Here is a 27,622-nt window from a genome sequence, read left to right as displayed (position 1 = left end):
TTTTTTTTTCATCGAACTGGTGAGCACCTATGACACATAACATCAATCAACAAAATATTATATTAAAGAGAAAAGGAATTCATATTTGAGGACAGCATCATCCTGAAGAATTGATTGTACAGGACATGGGGAAAAAATGAGCACAAAACAACATCCTTGAACTGTAATCTACATTCTTATAATTGTAGATATCTTGAAACATTCAGCTGGCTTTCGTCTATTCCCCCCAGAGGGTAACAAAGGAGAACAATGTGGGAGAAAATGTTAGAAGCCACTGCCTCCTAGAAAAAAGAGCTATTCTTAAGAATCATATGGAAACAGATATTGGAGACTAAAGATCTTCAAAGATTTGTATCAAGAAACGATCATCATGGTAACGCTGGCCTCGTCTCAAATTTCACCCGTCCCAAGAGGCTGCCTCGAGGTGTCGCCAGTGGCCCATGCTTGGTAATCCTTTACAAGCTGAACATCAAACAAATCAAGATTATATAATCAAAAAAATATTCAAGATTAGTCAAATACTGCTCTTTAATTTAGAAAACATCAAAATGCAAAAATTATCCACAACTCTGCAACAAAAAAAGCACCCAAATTGCCACAAGTATGAGCATGCAAGTTGATAACCAAGATCCAAACTGTAAATGGTTGAACGTAGAGGAAGGCTAATCAAAGTGGGAGAGGTTCAGCTTGTTCTGCACAAGAACGGATAAAACTTAAAAGTAGCTGAGCTTACCCATACTACAATTCATAGCCAACTCATGGCCACTCTGACCTTTGGAAAATATTTATAGTGTTTAATTGATTGAGGTTGCCGTTTTCGCTTGGACAGTGGTGAACAAGAGAAACAACAGGTGTGAATGCCTCAAAGAAAATAATTTTGGAGATCAATCATCAAAAGCTTCTGTATGGTTTGGGTCTTCGATAGACCAATCAAGAAAATTATATTGCGCTAGAGTAGCGAACCGCTTGGAAAGGCGGGTTGTACTCTTTGGAGTCTAATACCTTTTGCTTTGATAGGGCATATCTAGATAGAGAGGAACAAACGCATCTTTGAAGAGAAGTGGAGGGTTGGAAGGATTGTAGCTGAAATCAAAGTTGATCTTGTCTCATGGGGTAGAAGTGAAAATATAATCTCATCATACTACATGGGGGACATTCTTAGGAATTGGGGGGGGTGTAGTTATTTCAGAAAAAGTGACAAAGGATAAAATATGGCGTTCTACCCTTTCAAGGTGCGTGAAGTTTTAACTTCGATGGAAGTTCTAAACGGAACCAAGGTCGAGCAAGTATTGGAGGCTTATTCTGTTATAATTGTGACAGTACAATACTCGCTTTCTCCAGGCCAACAAGGGTGTAAACATAATCAGCTTATCGGCTAGATGCATGTGATGATCTGTAGTGAGACCCTTTCATAAGACATTTGCGACCTGATCATAATACATAGAGTGACCCACTGCTTTCTAATTTCTCCCAAATAAAATGGTTGCGATCTCTATATGTTTATCCTCGCATGAAAGACTGGATTCTGAAATAATTTGATCTCTTTGATTATCACAATAGAGACTGTGACAACTATAATTAATGTGAAGCGCTTATAAAAGATGCTACACCCAAGTCAACACTGGATCTTGCAACTATCTGTTGCTTCTTGACGGTCCATGAAATAAAATAGTTATTCACCATGATACAGAACACCATGTCATTTGACTTCCCCGTATCTAGGTCACCAGCCCAATCAACATTAGAGTATCCTTCGAATTTTACCCCTTTTATGTCGATGGGTTCCATCTTAATTGTAAATTTCGTTTCAGTGGCCAGTTCGTTTTGGCGACCGAAACGAAATTTCAATAAATTTTCGGGACATCAACAATGGGCGTGAATTCAAGGTTTACAAGCACAGACGTGGACGATACTGATGCGGAGGCTCTAGCATGGGCTACGGACATCGGCGTCTTTTTTTATTATTTAATTTCTATTTTCGTCATTTTATTTGTAGCCTACCTTTTAGGCATCAAATCTCATCCGTTTGGCGTGTTTTTTGGTATTATTAGAAAGGTTTTTCAATTACCTATCTAATGAGCCCAAGATCATATGATTTGGATGTGTTTTGAGCAAGTTATGAGTGTTTTTAGGAAGTGGCATACGTCTATTACGGAATTACTATTTTTGGTAAGTTTTTAACTTTATTTCGTTTACTTTGGATTAGATGAATGGTTGAGATTAGTTGCTTAGGTTAGGTTTCTTTTCTTATAAATACATCTTAAATCTAAGGGACTTTTGAATATTGAATATAATTGACGTTTTGCTTGAAGCCAAAAATTTGCGCTTTCTTTCTTCTTGTGGTTTGGAACCATCTTCTCTCATTTCCTCTCACATATTCTCTTCTATTTCTTCAATCAAATCAGCACAAACAACGTTAGCAAATCAAATTTTCTATTTTCTTTGTTCTTGAACCCTAAAACCAGTGTTTAAAAACTCGTCGACTCAGCTCGGAACTCGGCCGAGTCGACGCAGAATGGTGATGGCCGCGTTCGGGAGTCACGGACTCGGTGAGTCCAGGCCGAGTCGGGCTGAGTTTGGCCAAATCGAAGACTTATCTCGAGTAAATGCAATCTGACTTGCTTTATACGTGTAAGATGTGGAGAAAGAATAGACTCCATAGAGTGTACTTAAAGCTAAGTAGGAAGAATAGGTGGGGTACAACTGCATGCTTTATCACATCCTCTCTCTCACCTGCCATCATTAACCTATTAGGAAGTGACATATTCACCCCTTTTCTTTCCTAGGCCAGCTCTCTATAGGAGCAGTTATGAACGGCTCTCTCTCTAGCATTTATGAATGGCTCTCCCTCTCTCACGAGCGTCTTTAGGAGGTTAAATATTATTTGGAAGTGGTATATTCACCCCGTTTTCTTTCCTGGGCCAGACCCCTCAAGTATTTATGGCTATTCGTTTACACTACAAGGGGGTGGACCAAAGAAGGAAAGGGGCCAAATGTATCATTTCCCTAAATCTTTTAGGCCACTGATAATGACTCATCTTGTGTTTTATTAATTAACAGATGTCAAGATGTTATTAGATTTCCAAAAAACTCTCACAAGCAAATTTAAAAAGAAAAGGCAAGCTGGGTTAGTGCAATTATCAAAACCGTCCATTGATTTGATAGATCTTTGGGTCTCCTGACACACTGGAAAATAACCCCAAACATACAATCATAGTACCCAATAATGTGTAATATTCTGTGGTTCAATGTTTAACATTGCCTATATATTTTTTTCACCGTCCATGATAAAAATAGAGAAGTGATATATCTGCCCCTGTTTCTTCCTTGGGCTAGCCCACTCTAGTGCATTTATGATTACTCTTTTACACTAGAAGGGGGTGGCCTGGGGAAGAAAAATGGTTGAATGTATCATGTCCCTAAATGTATTTTTTTTTGCAGAAATATATGATTCATATCACTAAAGATTTAGTTTATGACGATAATTATAAATGTTGTTTCTTTAATACTTATTTTTTTCATTATTTTTATATATTTTTTTGTATTTTTTTATATATATTTTTTATAAAAATTACGACTCATCAGACCTGGCCGCATCAACCGCGTTCTTGGCCGCGTCCGCTCCGAGTCAACAAGGATTTTCTTCGACCGCGTTCCGCGTCGTATCCGCATTTTTAAACACTGCCTAAACTAAAAGAACCCAAAATCCATAGATCTCCCTTGTTCTTCAAGATCTTGTTATGAGATTTTTAGGGATTGTTTTAGTGATTAAATCTCACCTAAAACTCACAAGAATCTCAACTTTCAAACATTTTTTAACCCTATTGCAAGTTCTTACCCTTTTCAAGCCCAGAAACTCTTTTTTAAGATCCATAACCTAAACCTACGATCAAATCATAACCTAAATCCTAAAATTACCTTTCTTGTACCTACCTAAACCCTTACCTAAGATCTGGACAGCAGTTTCCTTCAATTTCCAGATTTGTTGAAATTACCAAAATACCCTACGGCCTAAATCTGAACTGTTTTGACCCAATTCCTGCTGTTGGACATTTTTTTTGTTTTTTCTTCAATGATTATTATTAATCTATCATGCTTTAGTTACATCTAATTGATAGGTCTTACATTATCTTTTAGTTCATCTGATTGGTTGCATGCGTAGGCCTAGTTTCGGACTAATCCTTTTATTCTCAATTCATCTTATGAATCATTATCGCTTGCTTTGATTTGTATAAAGTTTAGTTCATGCTTAATTACAATCTTTACAATTATTTATGCTATTTAAGTCTCATTATTCCTATTGCCCATAGATTAATTAGGCGTTAATTCAACCCTAGGTTAGTTGTTAAGTGTTCTTTTAGTTTTCCGTGTAAGCCCTAAACAGTCTTAAAGTCTTAAATCCCATTAGGAGTGTAGGATTTTTTCTAAATTAGGTATTGTTCTTAATCAGAAACTTTTCGGTTGAAGAAAACAAATGTAAAAAATATGAGAAAAATCCCAAAAAATCAAAAATTGATAGAAAGAGATAAAAAAAACTAGTAAATGAATTAAAATATGTAAAACAAATGCATTTTTATTACTTAAAGATGAAATTTTCTTGCACAAGTGCAAGTGATACATAGAAAAGCTTAAAAAAGAAATACATGATATCATCTCTCATAAGTCACATGTCTCAAGAGCATCATTCATAATAGGGGTGCAACTCGGGTCGGGTTGGGTCAGGTTGAGGCTAACCCGAACCCAACCTCAACCCGACCCAACCCGAAGGACCAAACGTTCAATCCTAACCCGACCCAACCCGACTCTCAACCTGAGAAAATTTATGCCTAACCCGACCCAACCCAAACCTGGTCCGAGTTGCAAAAAAAAAAAAACATTCACAAGTTGAAACAGGCATCAGAAGAAGAAAAAAACCTGTTGATTGCTTCATCTTCTCATGTAATGGCGTGGATAGGTATAGAAGGAGAGCCTTTTCGTTCATGGCGGAAGAGGAGTGGCAGGATAATATATTCCGACATGAGATTACATCCACTCTTTGTACAGATGTGAGAGAGAGATGAACATCTAATTTCAGTTGCAGTCAAGGAGGGAGATGGAATTTGGAAAAATGGGCTGGGATTTCATTCCTCAATGTAAAATTGTAAAAATGTAAATGAAATGAAATGGTAGCTGGTTTTCTCTTACAAGGTCTATACACCTCGGCAAATGGGTTGTATTGGCAAGGGCAATAAAATTTCAATTTAAAAATGAAGTAGCCGCCCAAAATAAAGTAAACTTTAACAGCACTGAATTAGAAAGGGGAAAGAGACAGGATTGGAAAATGGAAACATAAAAGGGAACCCACATACAAAATTTAAATCAATTTTCTACACAGTAAAGTAACCAGAAGTTAGAAAACTTGCATTTTCATACACATGCCATCGGGTTACGGGTCGGGTCGGGTTATACGATGTTCAACCAGAATTAAAATCGGGTTGGCTTTTTCCAACCCTAACCCAACCCGATTTGTCATATAGTCAACCCAACCAGAGCAAAAATCGGGTTGAACCCGACCCAAGTTGCACCCCTAATTCACAACCCGGATGATCATACTCAATGTCTTCGTCGTCGTCGCCGTCGCTGCCACCACCACCAGTAGTAGGAGGAACATCTTCTTCAAAAGGTATGTCATCGTTGTCGTTGGCCCCAACCATAGTAGGTGCTTCAAGATTTTCTCAACCAATATCTTCCGGCGTGAAACTAACATCTTCAACTTCCGAAACCCAATCTATCATAACATCCAGATTATCCATACTCAAAGGGTCGCTAGTGGTGGAAGATTTCCTCACCAAGCCCCTGAAAACAGTGTTTTAAAACTCGCTGACTCGGCTCGGAACTCGGCCGAGTCGACGCGGATCTGTAGCGGCCGCATTTGGGAGCCCCTGACTCGACGAGTTTTGGCCGAGTACTCTATGCCATCTGAAACACCAAGCTAACTTTCTGCCCATTTTCGCATAAAAAACCTCCTGAAACCCTATCTCACGAAGAAGATGGAGAAATGATATTTTCACCCTTCTTTTCTATAGGGACAGCCCCAGTAAAAGTATAAAATAATTATAGATACACTAGGGGATAATACTTATCTTACCCCTTTTAAATTTCTTGTGCAGAGTGATGTACAGTGAAAGGACAAGCAATGTAATACACGATGGGTTTATCTTGTCATCACAGCCTAGCTTGAATGACAGGCATAAACTCATCACTACTATGGCAGCCTACTTTGACTTGTTTTGCAAATCGTCGTCTTTTAGTATTTAAATAAGTATAAAATGTTACTATAGTTCCCATAAAGCTCTTACAAGTCAATTAAAAATAGAGGACAAGCTGAATTTGTGCAATTACTAAACATTGGTTGGGCTGATATCGTTCGCCTAAATCCAATGCCCAATTTGAAAGTGCATGAATTTTCTACAAAAGTTTAGTAAGAAAAATTATTTTTAAATCTTTTTATATTTTTAACACTTTAAAAAGCATATAACTTGGCCGCGTCAACCGCGTTATTGGCCGCGTCAACCGCGTTCGCGCCGAGTCAACAAGGTTTCTCTTCGGCCGCGTTCCGCGTCACATTCGCGTTTTTAAACACTGCCTGAAAACATTAAGATTAATAGTTTAAACCTAACTTAAAGTTTAAAGTTATGAGATGAGAGTTGAAAACATTAAATTAAGTTGTATACCTTTGCCGGAATTTCATATTGTAATGGACAAACACCAGGTCATTCAATCTCTAGTGCTCCAACTTATTTCTCTTTGCAAAGTGGATGTGTTCGAAGGCGCTCTAATTCCTTTCACATCCAATAGCACTACAGGTCTGACTGGGGATTTTGGTGTCAAAGCTCTGTAATTCCTCCACGTCACCTCCAAACTGATTCCACCATGCAACTGTAAAGTAACCAATAGCCAATCATTTATTTGTTGAGAAACTGAAAGTTAAAATGAAATAAACTTAATTAAACCAACAAATCAAATATACCTGGTCCCAACTTCGATCGATTACGGATTGCAAGCTTTATTCCAAACATACGGTAGCCTCTCGATATGTCTCAATTTGATTGTTGATGAGGTCAAGTGTAGTTTCATCAGGTACTAATCGTGTAACGCATTCCAACAAGCCTTTGGTGACTTCACTATGCTTGGAGAAGGTCGGAGTAGAAAAGAGAGCAGGGTTAAAATAGTATCCTGCTGCATGGAGGGGACTGTGGAGTTGTCTATCCCATCTTTGGTCAATGATCCTCTAGATGGGCATATAATCTGATTTTTTCTTCAACCTCTCATTGATGTTCTCTTTGGCCCTATCCATGGCCTCATATAGGTAACCCATCGCCGGTTTGTCATGCCGATCTACCAAAAGTAGCACCTTCACTAGAGGGTCGCTGACGTTTAAAATGTACTTGCAATTGTCCCAAAAGATTTGTCCAACACAGTACTAACTACCTCTTCACTCAATGAGTGTTGGACAAACCTACTAATACTATACTCGTCAGACATGAACATTTGTCGAAGTGCTTTCCGATTCAACAACTTTGTATGCTTATGAAATTCGTAGCAAATCTGGTCCAAGTAGAACGACACAATTTCGTTCCACCTGTGAGCTTTTTTTCTCATCAAATTCAAGAAGCCTCCGTGGTTGTAGATAAACTTTGTAATCGTTCGAGCTCTCTCAATTGTGCTTGCTATGTGAGGAAATACACTCAGTTTGCTTAGGTGCTCCAAGATTAGATCTAAGCAATGGGATGAACACGAAATTCAGAAGAATGTACCATATTTTGCTTCTAATCTTTTCCTAGCAGCTTTATAACTTAGCTCACTGTCAGTTACAAAATGCACTATATTTTCTGGATTAACTTCTACGACAATCCGATCAAAGATATTGAATAATTCATCAACATTCTTCACTATGCCAAATATATCAACGGATTTTAGGAATATTACTCATTTAGGGCAGTACACCAACAAGTTGATTGGGGAACATTGTTTGGTGTGTCCATCCATCAGTCATAATGCTACAGCCAGTGGATCTCCATGACATCTTAATCTCCTCCAAGTAGTTGCTTACTTCATCCACTGTATTCTTTAAAATAGTTCACCTTAAATCATGATAAGTAGGTGCCTTATAACCCGAACCCACAGCATTCACAGCATCGAACACAGGTTGCCAAAAAGATGAATTGGTAACATTGAAAGGGAGGTTGACATCATAGCAAAGCATGTCAATCGCCATGTTTGCCCTATATATGGTTTCTTTTGTTCCCAAAGCACTTTTAATGCTTGGCTGGGCTCAGGGGGTTGTTCGTGGTGCAAAAAAATTCCTGATTCCCCCTGTGATTCCCTTCTTCCTCTTTATACCAGTTGGTTCTACAACAACTTCCTTTCCCTTTTGCCGAGTCATTGGTATAGTGACAATGTCTTCTTCCTCCTTATTCTTCCCCTCTTCTAACTCTTCTTCTGGTGTGCCATAAAAACCACCAACCTCTGCTCTAGATACGTTCTTCCTAGCCCTTTCTTTTCTCTTTGAATCTAAGAGTTGCTTTATTCGGTATTTTACATCTTCAGACACTTTTTTACATGCTGCTACCTCACCAGGAACAGCTGCCAGATGTTCTTTCAAGCGGGTTATACCTCCACTCGATATGACTTTCCCACAAAATATGTAACTTCGTTTTTTTGATCCGCAACCAATGTTCTGTAAGCCCATGCCAGGTCATTCGATTTAGCGGGTGCCGAACCAAAAGAGGGTGCTCCGCCAGAAGGAACCGAACCACTCATTTTGTAATTTAACTGAAGTAAAAGAAGGGGAGAAATGAAGTTTGAAATGAAATTGAAATGAAAGAAAGGAAATGGAAATAAATAAAGCTTTAACTTTCCTGGACTTGAAGCCTTTAGAGGGGAATCGAAGCCCTTGAACTTGACTTGAAGAAAGTAGTAGCCACTTAGCCTTCACTTGAAGTTTGAAGCCTTCGGAAATTTGTAGAGTGGTAAGCCTTCCATTTGCTCCAAAATAGACTTAGATTAAAATTATAGAAGTTTAAGAAGAGTGTAGAAGACTTAGTAGAAGAGTGTAAGTGAAAGTAGAAAAGAGAAGGAATGAAAGATGTATGTGAAGGTGGAGGAGAAGTTGGTGGGGAAAGGGCTATTTATAGAGTTTTTATGGCTTGTGTAAGTTTAAATGATTAAAATACCCTTCCCAACAGCTATAAACGCCCTTCCCAACAACTATAAACGGTCACATTTTGGGGCTAAAACGGTAAAAATACAAAAGTAGCCATTACCAGGGGCATTTCAGAATTTCGGAGGAAATTCCAGATTTCGTCAAATATCGTCCGAAATTTCCAAAATTGGCCGAAATCCGGTCATTTCGTTCCGTTTTCTGGCCGAAATCGAACCGTTTCGTCCGAAATAACAAAACAAAATTTACATCTAAGAGTTCCATAAAATAATCTATGAACAAGGGTGGTACCTCTAATATACCTAATATCCACTTACAGTTTGTACATGTTCCTATGCCTTATGCAGAAACTGACAGGCGTAATTTACAGTAAAAGTGATACCAGGTCTTGTAATGTGAGGTATTGTGCTGAGTGGTTTACAATTCATCGTATGAAATCTGTTGATGGGGTCAGTAGCATATTTTTTTGTGCCAAAATCATTCCTTTGCTCTTTCTATCACAATGCCTAGAAACTAGTGTAACTTCTCAAGACCTTTCATATCAAAGTTCTCCTTTATGCTCTGTTTGGTTACGTTATTTTGAGTAAAATAGCAGGAAATGTAATTCTCCTAATTACCCGAGGGGTGTTTGGTAGGGATTTAGCATAAATTGGACTTTTGACCGCCGGTTATTTCGGGCGCTTGTCGGGTGACGTGGAACCCTCGAAATTCTCCGGACGAATTTCTCCAAATTGAAGGAAAAATGGGAGAATTCTTTTCACCGTAATTGTCATAACTTTCTACTTTTGCTTGTAGTTTTTTCCGTAATTATCATATCTTATTACATTTTGTTGGTATTTTTTTCGTAATTTTCAAACTTTATAACCATTTCTAGGTAATTTTTCATTTAAACTTTATAACTTCTGCTATTTTACTTTTTTTTATAATGATTACTTTTTTTGCTTATTTTTGCTTTTGCTAGCAACCTTTGCCCATGTGCGCATCTTTGCACAAGGATGGCCACATGCCGAGAAGTGGCATAGGAGAAGTTTGCTAGCAAATTCCTATAAAAAAAAGAAGGAAATGTTATCAACACTATTGTTTTCTTATGAGGGCACTCTCACTTTATTAAAAGTACGGTATGGCTCACACCATAGGATGATCCAAACCGTCCATTAGATGGGCCATAGCCTAAATAGGTTATGCTCCAAAAATCATTTCCATAGGATGATCCTAACCCTCCAATCTGAATGTTTGAGGGTTGATCCTAACCCTCTATAGATCGGAGGGTTAGAATCAACCAATGGAAATAATTTTGGGGCATAACCTATTTAGGCTATGGCCCATCTAATGGACGGTTTGGATAATCCTATGGTGCGGGGGCCATACCGTACTTTTTATAAAGTGAGGAGTGCCCTCATCGAAAAACAGTAGTGCTGATAACATTCCCCAAAAAAATCTTAAAAAATACGGTAAAAAAACTCCTGCACATCTCCTACCCCTAACCAAACAACGTCGGGGAGATTTGCTCACAATCTCCCCGTTGACTGATTTCCTTTTGATTTCCTTTTTATTTCCCTTTGACTTCTTCTCTAAATCCCCCCAACATCTACCAGCATCCAAACAAAGCATTAGGCTATCTTTTAAGGCTCTGAATCTCAAAGTTGTCATTTTTAATGACTATGAAATCATCGGCATAGACTAAGGCCAGAGTCATACCAGAGGGTGTGTGTCTGATGAAGAGTGAATTGTCTGACATTTCTTTTTTATCCCCTTGATATGAGCTCTTGGAAAAAATTATCCAACCATAACCATAGCACATATTTTAGCCCAAAGATGGCTTTTTCCAGTTTGCAGACATAATTATCTTTGTTTCTCGTTTCAACTCACTCTTATTGTTCCATATAAACTTTCCTTTGGTAAGCATCCATATAAAAAGGCACTTTTAACATCTATTTGATATTAGCTTCCATCCAAAAGAAATAGCTAGAGCTACAATGAGACTTACCAAAGTTGCCTTATTGAGCTAGACGTCTCCTGTAGTCCAGACCATGGTATTAGTTGCATTCCTCGGCTACTAATCTGGCCTTGTACCTGTCCATTGTATCATCAGATTTTTTGCTTCAATTTAGACACCCATTCGCACCCACTATATTTCCATGTGCAGACCTAGAAACAATCTCCCATGCGTCATTCCCATAGAGGGCATTCATGATGAGGATTGTAGACCGAATAAGAGGCATATTTGCCCATTAGGACTCTTAGGGACTTATTTCCATGTTATTTAGTTTCTAAGATTTTTATTTCCATGTTATTTAGTTTCTAGGATTTTCAGTTCTATGTTTTAGTTTTTAGGCTCTTATTTTTCTATGGAATTTTATTTCCATTGCCTATATATAGGCCTCATGTACTAGAGATTAGAAGCTTTTGACGAATTGAAATGAATAAAGAATTTCTCCCACAGATTTCTACTCCCTACTCCTCCCCCTCTTTCGCCAATATTCTTCCTCTTCCCTTTCTCTCCTATTCTTCTTATTATATTCTTCTCATCCCTCTCTTCCTCTATTCTTCTTCTCTTTCTCCCTATTTCTCCTCTCGGTCATGCATCAATTCATCTCCTCCCATAGCTTCGACCAACTTGTTACTAATAACTGCTTTGGCAAATGTAGAAAAGCAACTGCCTTAACTGCTTGATTGAATAGAATCAGTTTGTTCTTGTTTCGTCGAGTGAATTCTCTCACATGGCTGCACACAACAATTATTAGCATGGCTACATGACTATGAGTCACAGGCTACAGTAATGAAGAAACAGAAACATAAATTCAAGTGGTTTGCCCCTTAATCTCGCAATGGTTATTTTCCATATCCTTGTCACATGCATTGGGATCTTTGATGCATTGTATTCACTTTCTTTCTTGTTTTTAAGCAGTTATTTTCTTGACCACCTCGATCATTGGGCTTGGTCCCTTTATTTGATAAATATAAAAAAAAAATCTCACAATGATTGTTTGGAAGATCATAGAAGTGACAATCGTCAGAGGAAAAAGTGTGAGATTAAGGAAGGTTTAACCTTTCGTTTTAGGTTTTGGAACACGTATCAGCTGTGATGGAAATGGAAACATGTTGATTTCAGATGGAAATTCCTATGGAAATTTTTTAAATTTACCGAAACGTATGGAAGCATATGCAAATGATGGATATTTAATAGAAAACTTCAGGAAGTGCTAGAATAGGCACAATTACACACTCAAAAACCATCAAATAAGCAAAAAAAACAAAGTGGTTTGATAGCATCGAACACCTAGTGGCATGCATTGTCACGCATGTCTGGCAATTCAATATATACCACATTGCATATATATTCATATAAATATTTATACATAATATATACACCACATTTCAGATGCAATCCATATAAATATAATTGATTGAGACCATCTTAGGGCCCATATTCAATATTTTATGTTATTAAGGTTTCTTTCAAGTCCCTTAAGTTATAAGACGGGTACCACGGTCTTTTCCCATCAATATCACTTGGTTTCTTTAAGTTGTACATATTTAAATGAGGCTCACAAATGTATTACAAAAATCTTAAGTGACAAGGGGCACTAAAGTCATTTATCTTGTTAAATCACTTAAGTTTTAATTGACCACAAGGGCCCACATGACATAAGGTGACATCATGTCACTTGAGTGGTAACTATAGCTTACATTGCAACATAAGGGAGTCCTTGTGTTTGTGGAACATGAAGTGGGTTAGTTTATTTGTTGATTTAGGAGTCTAAGAGAAAGTCAATGGAAAAAGTAACAAGTTCATAGGAGTCATAGATGTGATAGAAATTGAGGTTTACCACTTGATTTGGGTAAGTTTTAGGAGTCCTAAATCTACCATAATCTTATATTTCGTGAGAACCACTTTGTGTGTGTGTGTGTAGGGAAGTGATTTCAGCACTGCAATGTTTTTATAAGATGCGCGAAAGCATCTTGTCATTTAGTATTTAAAGGGCTTGTAAGAGATTTTTCATAACTGTAATATCCCTTCGTGCAATCATTTCACTTTTTTGCTTCGAGTTGGTGTCATGCCTTCTTGCTTAATGGTGTGATGCCTAAGACACCATTGATGTGATGTCAGGTCATTTTTATCTCTAAACCTTTCTTTCCTTCATTTCTTCTTCTTCTCTCCTCCATTATTGTTTATTTCAGAATTTAAAAATGCAGATGCAGGTCAAAATGCGGCCAAGAAAAATCCTTATCGACTCGACGCAAACATGGCCAAGAATGTGGTTGACGCAGCTGAGTACTTGGTTGACGCAATCATAACTCAGGAGAGTCAAAGGAGTTTTTATTGACTCTGTAGGGCAAAACGCGGAACACGGCCAAGGGAAAAGGCAAACTCGAGGGAATCCATAATGATGCGGGTGAGTTTTAAAACTATGGTTTATTTTTCTTTATTTCATGAGCCAGCACCGATCACCATTGACCCATATCCAGCCTTAAGAAACTCTTTGCCCACAGCCTTATCCACCTTCTCTTTTACTCTTTTTCACAAACACCTTTTTGTCAACTATTATGTATTCCTACCATCAATACCATCAATCAATCCATGAATGCGTTAGAATTGTTACATTTCATCCAAACCCTACAGCAATCCACACTTTCCTCTCCTCAAATTCAGTCAAGCGTGCTCTTTAAATCCTCAACGGCCTAATTCTGATAAAAAGACATATCAATATGCTTTTTACTTTTCATCTTACAACAGTTTGGTATCAGAGATACAGTCTTTACCTTTCCATGCTACATCAATTATTATGCAACACATGATTTTTAAATAGTATTATGTAACACATGAACCACTAATACACTTGCTATTTTGGTTTAGCTATATGTTTCAGTTTCGGTATGTTCGGTGGATATGGAAAAAGAAACATTTCGGTCGTTTCGTGTCAGTTTCGATGGAAATTAAAACTATGGATTAGAGAATAGCATCATTATTGCCCATTATGTTCATTACTATATTTAGAAAATATGCGTGTTGTTTCCTTTGGGGAAAACTCTTATGAGCAGATGAGGACACATACCTGTAGAATATGCGCCCCCATGATCGTAACGCATGATAATCGAGTATTGTGCCAATGAGAAGCTAGAAAGGATATCGGTGGTCGAGGGCTGATGAGGGAAGAATATTGATTACATGGGTGTGTGTATATACTACGTGATTTTTTCTGAAATACACGATTCTTGATAATCGGGTATTCTCCCTGCTGCCCTAATTTACATAAAATTAACTTCAACAATTAATAATACTACACAGAGTTGCTACCTTGTTAAATCCAGCCTGCTTCCTCTTACAACAAAGACTGTATGTATGAAGATTTCCTTTCAACAGGAAATTAAATTTCTATTAGAAGGAAGCTGATGACCATTTTATCAAGGATAGACCTTCCAACATTAAAAGAAGGGAATTTGAAAGCAGCTTCTGAGTACATCTGTTAATTCTACCCAGGAACAAGTTCCTCACTAAAAGTAAAAAATGCCTTCACTTAAACATGGAAACATTCGTAAAGAATTTATTCAGCCTTTTGTTAAAGAAGATGAAAAGAAAAGAATGTCCAATGCTTTATCAAATAGAGATCTAAATATGATACCATTTGCAAAGAAAATACCAATGACAGAAACAAAATTAGATATGGATCTCAAAAACAACAATAATATAGTACAAATGCATATTTCAACAAGGACAGTTTTACTCAATGTAGCCATTTAAACAATTAACTAGAAATTTTCTGGTGATCAAGACTCAGAACACAAGAGGTCTGACATTGGCATGCCTAAGATATTTGTTGTATTATCATTTATCATATGTGATTGAATTGTTCCAGACAATGGGATAGAATTTTCCCCATTTAAATGCTGCAATTTTAAAGATGTCTAATGTGCCACGTTAGTGAAATGCAATAAAACAAACAGTCGCATAAATTTTAATGGACTTCCACTACAAAACCAGAACAAGAAAATACAACTACTAAACTTCATTAACACACCAATATTTGATAACTGCGCAGAAATATTCAATACAAATTTACTAACCTGCATCAAAAATCGTGGAAGCATTACTATTAATACTTGTTCCAGGACCTGGATACCAGTTGATTCAATCACGTTTACAGGTATTGCTCGAAATGCAAAAGGGATATCAATGAGAACCTGAATGTAGTAGAAAGTTCAAAGAAACTCCATTTACAGAAAAATATGTGATGTCAATTTTCAAATTACATAGTGAAAATAACTGAAAGCCACCTCAATAGTTGTGTCTGAAGTAAGCTGTTGCATTGGTGACTTTCCCAGACCGACACTGCATGATATTTTATTCACCATTGATGCTGCATTCTCATATCAAATCAGTGTCAAATGACTCCTGAAAAGGCATTACATAATTCAATTTTTTTAATTTAGAATTATATAATTCAATTATTTTTAATTTTTTTGACATAATTCAATTTAGGGCTGGGACTTAAAATTGGATTAATTCTTGACAGATTTTGTGTGTGTATATGAGAGAGAGAGAGAGAGAGAGAGAGAGAGAGAGGGGGGGACCTATAGAAAAGAAATGTAAATTTTGATCCCAGTAAAAAGGCCTCCAAAATGAGTGATCTAAGCTATCAATGGCACGGAAACATTTGAAGTTTTGAAGTTAAAACCAGTTAATCTTTTCATTACAGAAAGAACTTAGGTGGTGTGCATTAACAAAAAAACTCCTAAATATCAAGGATTTGGAATCTGTTACTTAAAAGCAAGTTGATAAATCAGAGAGGTTCAATTCATTTATCGGTATAACAGAAAGGGAAGAATGGTCAAATAAAGTTTCAGCAACAAGAAAATATAAAACAGCATTCTTTAAAAAAAATACAATAACAAGATTGATGACTACGTAGAGTTGGTTGTTATCAAGGTTTTAAATTTCGACCTAAATCCGAAATTTCGGGTTTCGGTCAACCCCGAAACCAAAATTGCGTGAATTCGAAGCGTTACAAAATTTCGACTGAAATTTCATTTTCCCTGAAATTTTGGTCCGAAATTTAAGGAAAATCTACAAAAAATCAGGATTTTATTCTTTATTTAATATTATTTTGACTGAAATTTAAGGAAAATCTCCAAAAAAAATCTGGATTTTATTCTTTATTTAATATTTTCCCGAAATTTCGTTTGGAACGAGATAAAATATTATTTTATTTGATTTCGTTAGATTTCGTCCGAGATTTCGAAATTTCAGCCGGTGATGAACGAAACGCATTCCAAAACCGAAATTGAAACCTTGGTTGTTTTAAAGCCTAAAAACATTTTTGAAAGACTCCACATCAAGACTACAAAAGCCGTTGTCGCTCAAATGGAATACAACCATAAATAATAAATCATTGACATGAGGTGTCTAGGGATGAACTCTGGGAAGGGGTAAGAAGATACTCCTGCAGTGGGTGTGGATTCGCTATGGTAGCTCGTAGTTGATCCATATCCGCGAGGCATGTTAATATGTGCATTGAGTGTAGTTCATGTCGGCAAGGTTTAAAATTTCGGTTTCGGTTTCGGTTTCGGTTTCGGCCTCAGCAGAAATACTGAAATTTCGGCCGAAATTCGGTAAAAAAAAGGCCAAATCTGAAATTTTTGCCGAAATTTCGGTCAGTAATTTCAGCCGAAATTTTGGGAAAAAAAAGTAAATTTCGTAAAAAAAGAATACACTTTCCCAAAATTTCGTCCAAAGTTTCAAAATTTTGGCCAAAATTTCAGAAATTTCGGCCAAAATCTGGACCGACACCGAAATTGGTGCTTTCGGTGTAGGTCTAAACCGACATCCGAAATTTCGGTGTCAGTCAAAATTTAAAATCATGCATGTCCTAGAGAGCATTATTTTTTATCAAGGGTATTCTTATAATTTTTATGTCATTAGTATATAAATTGTAATTTGATTAAGATTCATTAAGGGCCCGTTTGGATACCTCATATTTTGTATTTGGATTTGGAATTGAGTTTTGAATGCAAAATGAATAGATCTGCCAGCTCATGTTAAGGAGACAGAGGGGAAAGGGGGTGCTTCCTACTGCAGGGAAGAGGTTGAGGAGCAAAGAGGGTGGAGGAAACTGCCAAATATGTGAATTTCCAATTACTTATTTACACAGCATATTTGGAAATTTGATTTTTTCACTGTCAGTCACTAATTTGGAAATTCAAGGATTTGATCTGGATCCAAATCACAACACAACAAGGGCTGCTCATGTGAGAAATCCAAATCAAAATCTTCTCGGCATCAAAACGGGCCCTAAGTGAATACAAAAAACACATGAATTATGAGCCTCTCTTCTTATCCTCTTACATCCGTCTCCATATTTGACTCATTACCTTGTATCATAGCAAGGTTAATTAAATCGAGATCTATTAGAGCAAGATTAATTCTAGATCTGTTCTTCTCGTTTTACATCAAAGGAAAGCATTATCTCCATCTCCATTCTTTTTTCCTTCCATATATACCCAACATCTTCATTAATGTAAGATGGCAAACAAAAACAAAATCTTGAAAGGAAACCTAGGGGAGGATTCAAAAAGGTAGGTACTGGTTTGATATTGAGGAATTGATAGTTGGACGGGATAAATACGAAAATTATGGCTTGGAATTGATATACTGAGAGCTACCATTCAAAAAAAAAATGACATACCGAGAAGGGTTTGGGGTGGCTAGATTATTGGACAGATTTAGGGCTTCACAAAAGAATTAGGGTTTCTAGCAATTCAAAATAAGTAGAAAATATAATTGATTAAATATAAAAACAATAGTACCCTTAATATAGATATAAATATATGTAACCAGATAATTAAACAAATAAAACCCAAACATGCGAGCCTATTGACTTCAACAAATAAAACCCTAACCTCTAGTCTTCCTTCCTCTGTTTTATCTGGGAAAACACCGTTTTCCGTCCTGTATCCTTTAGGTGATCCGTTTCCCTTAGTGCCATGTGTCTTTGGTTGTACGTGTTTTGTTCAGAATTTATCTCCAAGTCTTGACAAGTTGGAGTCTCGGGCGGAGAATGTATCTTTCTGGGTTACCCTCGTACTCAGAAAGGTTATAAGTGTTATAGTCCTCGCCTTCGGAAGACATTTGTCTCCGCCGATGTCACGTTTTTTGAGGACCAACCGTATACGGCTGATTCTTCTCCTCCTTTATCTACTGATGTACCCAGTATGCCAGTTCCTATCGTGATGGGTTCTCCTCTGCCTCCTCTACCTATCTCTACAGCTGTTCCTGACGCCGCACCGAGTCCAACTGGGAAAACTACCACGTCTGAAGTGCAAACTTATACTCGGGAATCTAGACAAGTTGTTCTTCCTAAGAATGAGACACCATCTCCGCTCACTGCTACGAATGAGGCACCATCTCAGCCAGCTGATCCTCTTCCGCAGTCAGATTGTCCTCCTTCAGGTATTTGTTCTTCTACTCTAGATTCACCCATTGCTAGTCGTACTCGTTCTCGTACTGTTGCACATCCCATTTCAAAGTTTGTTTCTTATGAGCATCTTTTACCATCCTTCCGTTCATTTGTGTCTAGCATGTCTTCAATTAGTTTGCCTATGACAGTTACAGATGCTCTACATCATCCTGGGTGGCGGGCTGCCATGGACGCAGAGATGGATGCACTTCACTCAAATAAAACGTGGCAGTTGGTTCCTCTCCCTTCTGGAGCACGACCTGTTGGGTGTCGTTGGGTCTTTGCCATAAAGTATCTTCCAGATGGGTCTGTAGAGCATATGCTGTGCGCAACTTCAGTTCTCCCTTATTTCACGTATTCTCTTCTTCAGTCTCTCTTCTCTCATGTAGATTAACAATTACCTTGTATCATAGCTGGGTTAACTAAACCGAGACCTATTAGAGCAAGATTAATTCTAGATTTGTTCTTGTTGTTTTACATCAAAGGAAACCATTATCTCCATCTCCATTCTTTTTTCCTTCCATATATACCCAACATCTTCATTGATGTAAGATGGCAAACAAAAACAAGATCTTAAAATGAATCCTAGTGGAAATAGGACTCAAAAAGGTAGGTATTGGTTTGATATTGAGGAATTGATAGTTGGAGGGGATAAATACAAAAATTATGGAATGGTATTGATATACCGAGAACTGCCATTCAAAAAAAATGGCATACCGAGAAGGGTTTGGGGTGGCTAGAATATTGGACAGATTTAGGGCTTCACAAAAGAATTAGGGTTTCTAGCAATTCAAAATATGTAGGATATATAATTGATTAAATAAAAAAAACAATAGTACCCTTAATATAGATATAAATATATGTAACCAGATAAATAATCGTCTTTTGAAAGAAAACGATTTCATTCCATCATCAAATTAGCAAAATACAAGGAGAGGGGGCAAGCTATAACCAGATAAATAATAAAGATTAGTTTTCTCATCAGAAAGCTCTAGATATCTCATCTTGGAGTAGAAGGCTTAAACCCCACCCCACCCCAACTTATAGACGTCTAGACTTAGGGACCTAATATCAAATAAAACCCAAACATGTGAGCCTATTGACTTAAATAAATAAAATCATAACCTCTAGTAATTTCTCATTATAAACTCAAAAAAAAAAAAAAACAAGGAACAAAACAAGCTGTGGACCATGTGGCCCCATAAATAATATGCATCTCACTAATAACTTCAAAAATAATAGATAAATGCTACAGAAAATAAAACTGCAACAAAGCTAATATGGGCCCATGCGACGTGGGTAAAACTTATTCTTGGATGATCGTGGGAATGAACTCAGCCACTTCATGTGTCAGTTTAGGCTTGTGTTTATAACCTTTAAAGGTTTTAAACCTCCATCATTCTTCTTGATTCAAACCTTCTCTTCCCATCTTTTATTCTTAGATGGTCATGGGATTGAAGTTGGCCGCTTAAATGCATCAGTTCAAGCCTACGTTTGTAACCCTTTAAAGATTTGTACCCTCAAACGGTTCCATCAGTCTCTTTCTTTGGCATGCAGCAGCCTATTTTTCATGGGAAAGAAGAGCCAAAGATTGATTTAAACTTTATTTGGAGAACCCCCGATAAGGAGACATTTTAATTGTTGGTTACCATAGGGAAGGCGGGCATGTCGCCATAACTCACCCATGGAACATCAATCTTCTTGTTTTAAACCTTCGTCATTTATATTTTTCAAACCTTAATCTCCTCCCATCTCTTCACAAACCTAATCTTCTTGTCACAAACCCTAGTCATTTAACTCTCCAATCCCTAATATCCTCCCGTTTCTTAGAACACTCATCAAAACCCATCCCCACACGTTTGAACACCCATCAAAAACCCGAAGCACACCTCACCCTCCAAAGAACCATCCTTAACACTTTGTCCATCCTAAAAACTCTTCTATCTTCATTTTTTTTTAATTATTTCTCCACCTTCTAACCCATTTTCTTTATTTTTCAATTTTTTTTAAACCCAAAACTCCTCATTCTGATCTTCATGAATCACTCCGAGATCCATTCCCACCTTTTTCTCGTACTCCATCTTCCTTCTTACTTGCTCTCATCTACTCTTCCTTATCATCCATCTACCTATCTCTACCCATATTTCTCCACTCATGATAGCATCCTTTCTCGACAACCCTTCTTCCCTTTCCCCTACCCATTCCCATTTGTGAACATCATACTCACCAACGACGATTACCTTTTCTGGAAAGGTCAAAAATATTGATTAGCTCATGCCCAGTGTATCCTACACCATCTAAAGGAACACATCACATATCATGATGTTTAAAGAAGACAAGTTCGATGACAAGGATTCCACAGAAGTTGAATGGGAGAGTAATCAAGAGTATGAGGCCAGGAGTATGGGGCCAGGCTTGCTATTTCATTATAAGAATTATAACTGAACAATTGTTTGAACTTCACTAGATTGATGTGTATATTATTAATTTATATACCTATTTAAAATGATGTTGTTTTCAAGTGAAATTCTAAACTTTTGATCATGGTTTAGTTACCTATGAGTGGTTAGCTCACCCTCATTATTATGAAATTTTTTAGAGTGATTGTGGGAATGAGAGCATAGTTCGTGTTTAGTTGATCTTTTGAAGGCGAACTACTAGTGGAAGTTGCTACCCCTTTGAGTTACTACTTAAAACAGCGTATGTAAACTTTTACTAGCTGTTATGTGTATAGGGTTTGGCTCTGATTGTATGTATGCCTGGTTATTTCTGGATAATGATTTTTTTATAACAACTTATGTACGATCTACGTTAGTCACGCCTTGAAATTTGAATAGGCACGACAAAAAATTATGACCACCACCAATGATTTGGAGGTTGTTTCTGCAATAAACAGACCCTAGGACCTAGAGATCAGGGGTTCAATCCCGGCTTACATTCCAAAAAAAGGACCCTAGGAAACTAGTTACACAATCTGGGTAGCTACGGAGATAATTCACAAAAATTGCAGATCAAAACAGTAAAGTTAGACAGAAAATTATCCAAAGTGGTCAGTGTGTTCTGTTGTGATGTATATTAGAGGTCACAGCTAATTAGGATATGTCACAGGGCGAACAAAGGCGCCAAAGAGTGGTGATCTGGCATATGATAAGTGAGAACATAAAATTTTCATTTAATTGTGATGTCTGTGTTGTTCAATTCAATCAATGCAACCATAGATCAGTTGTGGATTCTAGAGACTGCAAAGGATTTTGGGATAAGGCTGCTCGATCTTTATTCCCAGAGAAATAATATTGCACTCATGTATCAACTTTGAAAAGAAACATTGACTCTTCAGCAAAGGAGACGAGTCTTACTAGATATTATTATAGTCTTCAAGGATTACGGGAAGAATTAGATCTCTATCAGTTTCTGAATTGGGGGTACTCTAATTGATGTGGAGAAGCATAGGAAGCAAGTTGACATTTCTATGGTTACTAAAAAAACCCATTGCTAAAAGGGCTGTGGAAATAGCACTAGCATCTTTTGGATTGCATGAGTAGATGGCTGGTTTGTCGTTGCTCACTAATCAAAGATTGCGCTAGATTTTTTAACCTGGGAGGCACGTTGGGATCAATCTAGACCACCTCATACAGCTCCCTGCGAGCTCCCATGACAATATTGTCAGCCCGCCCCCATGAGCCTCTGGCCATGAAAAAGATTCAAAAATGATGTGACTGGGGCGAAAACAATATGAACAGGCATTCCATTTCTTGAAATACGAAGCCAAAAGTAGAATTTCCTTACATTCATAGCATTGCACCCTAAGCAGGAATAGGAACAAAACCTTTCACCTTGAGTAAAGAAGATCATGTCTAGTGTAGAGGATGTCCTGCATCCATAGTTGCCTGTGTTTGAACCCAAATTTAAACCTCAAGAAGTTCAGACAGAACAGACTGTGAGTGATGAAACTTGGTCGCACTAATGATGTTAGCATGGGCAGCCTCAAATTCAAGACGGAGCCACATTAGGAACTTTATGAGCCAACTTTTCTCAAGAAGTTTAAAGTACGACCAGCATATCTTATTCAGTCCATTAAGACATGAAAACTGTAAGATAAAGAGAGAGGGAGAAGGATGGAGAATAAAGAATAATAGAGAGAAGGGGGAAGAGGGACAGCTCATGATCCCAATCATGAGGATGAGGGAAAGAAGATGAGATGAAGTGATGAAGGAGAAAAGAGAATGATGGGAGGAGATGGGAGATTGAGCGAGATAAAGGGGGGAGGGGGTTATTAGCTATGTTTTATCCGACACTTTGAATTTATTGTTGACACACGTGTCGTGCCGTTTCTGACACGACAAGCGTGTCGATACTCCTTTCGACAATTTTAAATGTACTGCTAAAAATATCAGACTTAATGTGCGTGTGTAGACACATATTTGCACCATGTCAAGTGTGACGTTATGTTTCATTAGTGAATAGTGTATTTACCTCTTTAATATTACCTAGTCTTTTATTGTTTTATTATTGAAAAGTGTATCTCTTTATTATGACCTTGTCTTTTATAATAAACTCTTTTTTTAGCTCTTCTTCAACTAACATTAGTTGTTATAGCCCCTCCCCTAAACCTAAAACTCTAAACAAACACTTATTCAAATGTTATATTCATTGTATCCTATTGGTGTCCCTTTCTCGCTGCATATTGGAGACTGAAGAGAACTGGATTAAATTGAAGCATGTGTTGCTATTTGATAATCTCATGTTTTTTTTAGATTAAAGTTGATTAATTCTACGATTTATTAGTTTGTTAAGTGAATATCATATTTATATTGTTACAAATCATGATAAAGCTCAACTCAACTCAACTCATCTAAGCCTTTGTCCCAAACTAGTTGGGGTCGGCTAATGAATCCCTTAGAAAATTTTCATGAAGGTGAAAGGATCTCCCCAGCTCAAATTGACTAAGTCTAATCATGAAACTAGTTGGATTCGTCTACCTGGACCAAAAGTGGAGGGCAAAAATGGGCAGATTTGTGGTCTGTCCATTTTGCCCTCCACAAATGGATGGGTTAGGATGATCCTATGGAGCTGATGTTTGGTACACACCCCATCTATGTAAGGGCCTTTCAAATGAATGCTTTGGATCATCCTAACAAAGTGGGCCCACATGTGATTGGGCACTCCAGCGTACCATAAGCTTGGTACGCTCGAGCATACAATCCTTTTCCTCTCTCTCTCTCTCTCTCTCTCTCTCTCTCTCTCTCTCTCTCTCTCTCTATATATATATATATATATATATATATATATATATATATATATATATAGAGGAAACTGTTGGTGCGCTTAAGCTCACCAAAGTTTTGGTGCGCTTAAGCGCCCCAATCACATGGGGGGCCACTTTGTTAGGTGATCCAAAGCATTCATTTTAAAGTCCCTTACATGGATAGGGGGTGTACCAAAAATCAGCTCCATAGGATCATCCTAACCCCTCCATTTGTGGAGGACAAAAATGGACAGACACAAATCTGCCCATTTTTGTCTTCCACAAATGAAGGGGTTAGGATGATCCTATGAAGCTGATTTTTGGTACACCCCCTATCTATCAAGTCTGTCCATTTTTGTCCTCCACAAATGGAGGGGTTAGGATGATCCTATGGAGCTGATTTTTGGTACACCCCCTATCCATGTAAGGGACTTTAAAATGAATGCTTTGGATCACCTAACAAAGTGGCCCCCCATGTGATTGGAGAGCTTAAGCGTACCATAGGTTTGGTGCGCTTAAGCTCACCAACAGTTTTCTCATATATATATATATATATATATATGTGTGTGTGTGTGGGGGGGGGGGGGGGGTGGGGGGGGTGTGACCATTTCTAGATTTTAAGTGGTTGTCAGACAACTTGTATACGTGTCGAAACTCGACACAAGAATCCGTGTCCACAAATCATGATTATATATACTCATAGTTTTAAATTTTGCCCGAAATCCGAAATTTCGGTCGAAATATTTCGGTACATTGAAACGGATTTTTACATGATTTCCCCAAAATTTCATTTTTCACCCTTATTTACAAAATTTCTACCAAAATGTAAAAGATTTCCACCGAAATGTAAAGATTTCCATTGAAATTTTGTACTTTCTGGTGGAAATTTAAAAAAAAAAAAAAAAAAAAAAAAAAACCGAAATTTGTGTCAATTTTTTATATGATTTCTACCAAAATTTCCACTGAAACGGACATTTAAAACCTTGTATACACTTAATATTTTAGCCATGTCTCCCTTTCTAAATTTTGGGGGTTTGCCGTGTCCGACACTCCGTGTCCGTATCCACAAATCATAGGTTATTAGTCAAAAAAGGGGGGTGGGACGAGGGGGGCTACACAAGCTATGAGGGGAAAGAGGGGTGGCAAAAAGAGGGAGAGAGAAGAAACGAGAAAGAGAGTAGAGGAAGAAATCACAAGAGGGAGAGGGGTTTTTTTTGTTTTTTTTTTCCAAAACCCTTAAAGCTTACTCCTTAGGTCTTCTATACGTGGTGTTGAGGGGAGGTTCTTACTTTAAGTCCGCGCTTGCTAAAAACGTAAATCTACACTTTCCAAACAAAATAGTACTTTCGTACTTTACATTAGTAAGGTATGGGCTTAGACTTAAGTGATGATAAGCCTTGGGGGAAAAGGTGAGAACTGTGGGACATATGCTGATGTGGACACCTCTAACATCTAAGATAAAAAATTATAACTAAAAATACAAATAAATCTCAAATAAATTATTTAAACAAGTCTCTCATGGAAAAAACTAACTAAAATCCAGTCTAAGGCCGATGGATCACATCATATGAGGATCTGATGGGTGTTAAGAGCCCCTATTGCATGTGCAATTAGTTTTTACTCCACCATGTTTTTCCATTCCCTTCTTTGCTGCTATGAACATCTGAATGATTTCAAAGGTCGAAAATTTTCTACGATATCACTTATTATACACTAGGTTAACAAATGGACAAAAATATTGGAGGCTAATCTTAGATATGGGGGTATGAACCAACTCCAAATATCCAAAATATGGAACAATTTGTTACGGTCCTTAGTGGGGGCCTGCCTAGGTATGCGACTGGGTGGGCCTCAGCCTGGTATGGGACAGGTTTAAAGGGCCTTGCCTAACGCATTCCATCAGCCCTGGAGCTTTTGGCGTGTCGATAAGGTACCTAACATTTGGTATCAGAGCAGCCATCACGTCCCATGTTCAAGTCACGGAAGGGGCGACCTGTGGAGAGGACTACCTGGAAAGTTCTACCTGGTAAAAAAAAAAGCCAAAGCCAAAGCCACCAGAGTGAAGTTGTCACAGAGTGGGCCACTGAGGCCGGCAGATTCGGAAGTGTAGTGGTATGTTTCGGTAGTGAGTGGGGGCCCGCCAAGGTATGGGACTGGGTGGGACTCAGCCTCGTATGGGACAAGTTTAAAGGGCCTTGCCTAACGCATTCCATCAGCTCTAGAGCTTTTGGTGTATTAGTACGGTACCTAACACAATTACTAGCATAAACAATAATGTAGTTGATTAGCATTCTAAGATCCACGACAACTACATCAAATTAAATGTCAACAAAGACTACCAAATAAAAAACCATACCTGAGAATTTGTCATTCTGTGCAACTACAATTGGAGAACCCTCCAACTATTATCAGATCCCAGATAAACAAATCAGGCGTACAAAAAATAAATGAAAATGTTAGAGAAGGTAATTGTAAAAAAACAATATAGTAGGTTTTGCATCTAAAGGTTAATGTTAGAGAAGGGAATTGTAAATAAAATACGATAATGGGTTTTGCATCTACTAAAGGTTTGGTTTTTAATATTCCCCATTTTCAAGAATTCTGCTATTAAGACCCTGTTTGGATTGCAGGAATTATCTGAAAAACTTTACAAGGGCGGCCCAATGCATGAGGCTCCCGCCAATGCGGGGTCTAAGGAGGTCTAGATGTAAGCAGCCTTACCTCTGCTTTGCAGAGAGGCTGTTTCCGTGACTCCAACCCGTGACCACCAGGTCACAATAGAACAACCTTATCTAGAAAACTTCGGAAAGGAAAAATATTCCTAAAATTTCCTACTTTTTTTACACATGAAAAAATAGAACTTGAGCCAAACCTATTCAATTGTTACTTAGAGGGACCTTTGATTTATGATAATATCCATCTAAATTAACCATAATTATATCATTTCTCTCTAATTCATGGAAAGAAAAAGTTTTTCCTGCAATCCAAACAGGGCCTTAAAACCAACTAAAAACAGAAAAATAAGATACCTTGCAGGACAAGAGACGAATGCAGCAACCATTGGGTTCTTCTTCCACTTTAACAAGCAAAACAGGGCAAACCTCAAAAGCGAAGAACTTAAGCCTATATACATAACACCTAAATGTGTTGTCATCAACACGCTCAATACGCTCAGCATCAAGCACCGAGTACTGGCTAGCAGGCAAACTCATATACTCAACTGCAGATTAAAACAAAACAAAACAAAATAATAATACCATCAAAAACTCTCTATTTAACAAACAAAATTGAAAACCATGTTTTGGGTTTTTGTGATTTTAATACCTAGAGGACGCTGGAGCTGTTTAACAGATGTGGTTTCAGAGCGCCTGGCGATGAAGCGTGCTTTGGGAGTAGTAGAGTCTGCTAAAATACGAAAAGAGGGTTTGGTGCCAAAATTAGAAAAGAGAACGTTATTGGGATACCCGTAACAACAAGAATTAGAATGAATGAATTGAGGGTGTTGTATGGAGGAAGAAAGGGAGCTTCTACAGGGCACTGAAGATGTGCTTAGTGCCATTCTTTTGCTGCAAAGATACAGCAAAAGGGAAAAAAAGACAAAAATATAGAAGGTTGCCTCAGTATATGAGAACTGATGAGATTTGCACTGCCTAGTTTTGATATTGAGAGCCTTGTTCTTTAAATGAAGTGGATGGTACAATTTCTAATAGTTTATCAACA

General features: G+C 37.6%; 1 protein-coding gene across 2 annotated transcripts; it reads right to left on the bottom strand.

The window, feature by feature from the left end:
* Positions 1-42: 42 nt before the first annotated feature.
* LOC143854820 (RAP release 2, galactose-binding-like domain protein, putative (DUF1997)) lies at positions 43-27,622 on the bottom strand. Of its 2 annotated transcripts, none has more exons than XM_077364924.1 (6): positions 27,227-27,622; positions 26,932-27,122; positions 26,259-26,304; positions 15,479-15,561; positions 15,269-15,316; positions 43-462 (listed from the first exon to the last, which is right to left on the bottom strand). In XM_077364924.1, exons 1-6 carry the CDS (start codon positions 27,459-27,461, stop codon positions 391-393), a joined length of 675 nt encoding a protein of 224 aa, XP_077221039.1. In that variant the 5' UTR covers positions 27,462-27,622; the 3' UTR covers positions 43-390. The 2 variants fall into 2 exon arrangements, with proteins under 2 accessions (XP_077221039.1, XP_077221038.1); XM_077364923.1 differs by having other exon boundaries at positions 15,269-15,385; positions 27,227-27,594.

The sequence above is a fragment of the Tasmannia lanceolata genome, unplaced genomic scaffold, assembly GCF_043159265.1.
Source record: "Tasmannia lanceolata isolate RefF3 unplaced genomic scaffold, GAP_Taslan_0.1 ptg000020l, whole genome shotgun sequence".
NCBI classification, from domain to species: domain Eukaryota; kingdom Viridiplantae; phylum Streptophyta; class Magnoliopsida; order Canellales; family Winteraceae; genus Tasmannia; species Tasmannia lanceolata.
The sequence above is the reverse complement of the archived record's forward strand: the minus strand, read 5'-3'. Positions and strand labels throughout refer to the sequence as shown.

Bases quoted from the DNA above. Each gene is read 5' to 3' on its own strand.
- LOC143854820 (XM_077364923.1), bottom strand. From the start codon at position 27,461: ATGGCACTAAGCACATCTTCAGTGCCCTGTAGAAGCTCCCTTTCTTCC. The intron at 26,305-26,931 runs GTATCTTATTTT...ATCTGATAATAG, and splicing joins TTCGTCTCTTGTCCTGCAAG to TTGGAGGGTTCTCCAATTGT. The intron at 463-15,268 runs GTTAGTAAATTT...TTTGATGTTCAG, and splicing joins TTCCACGATTTTTGATGCAG to CTTGTAAAGGATTACCAAGC.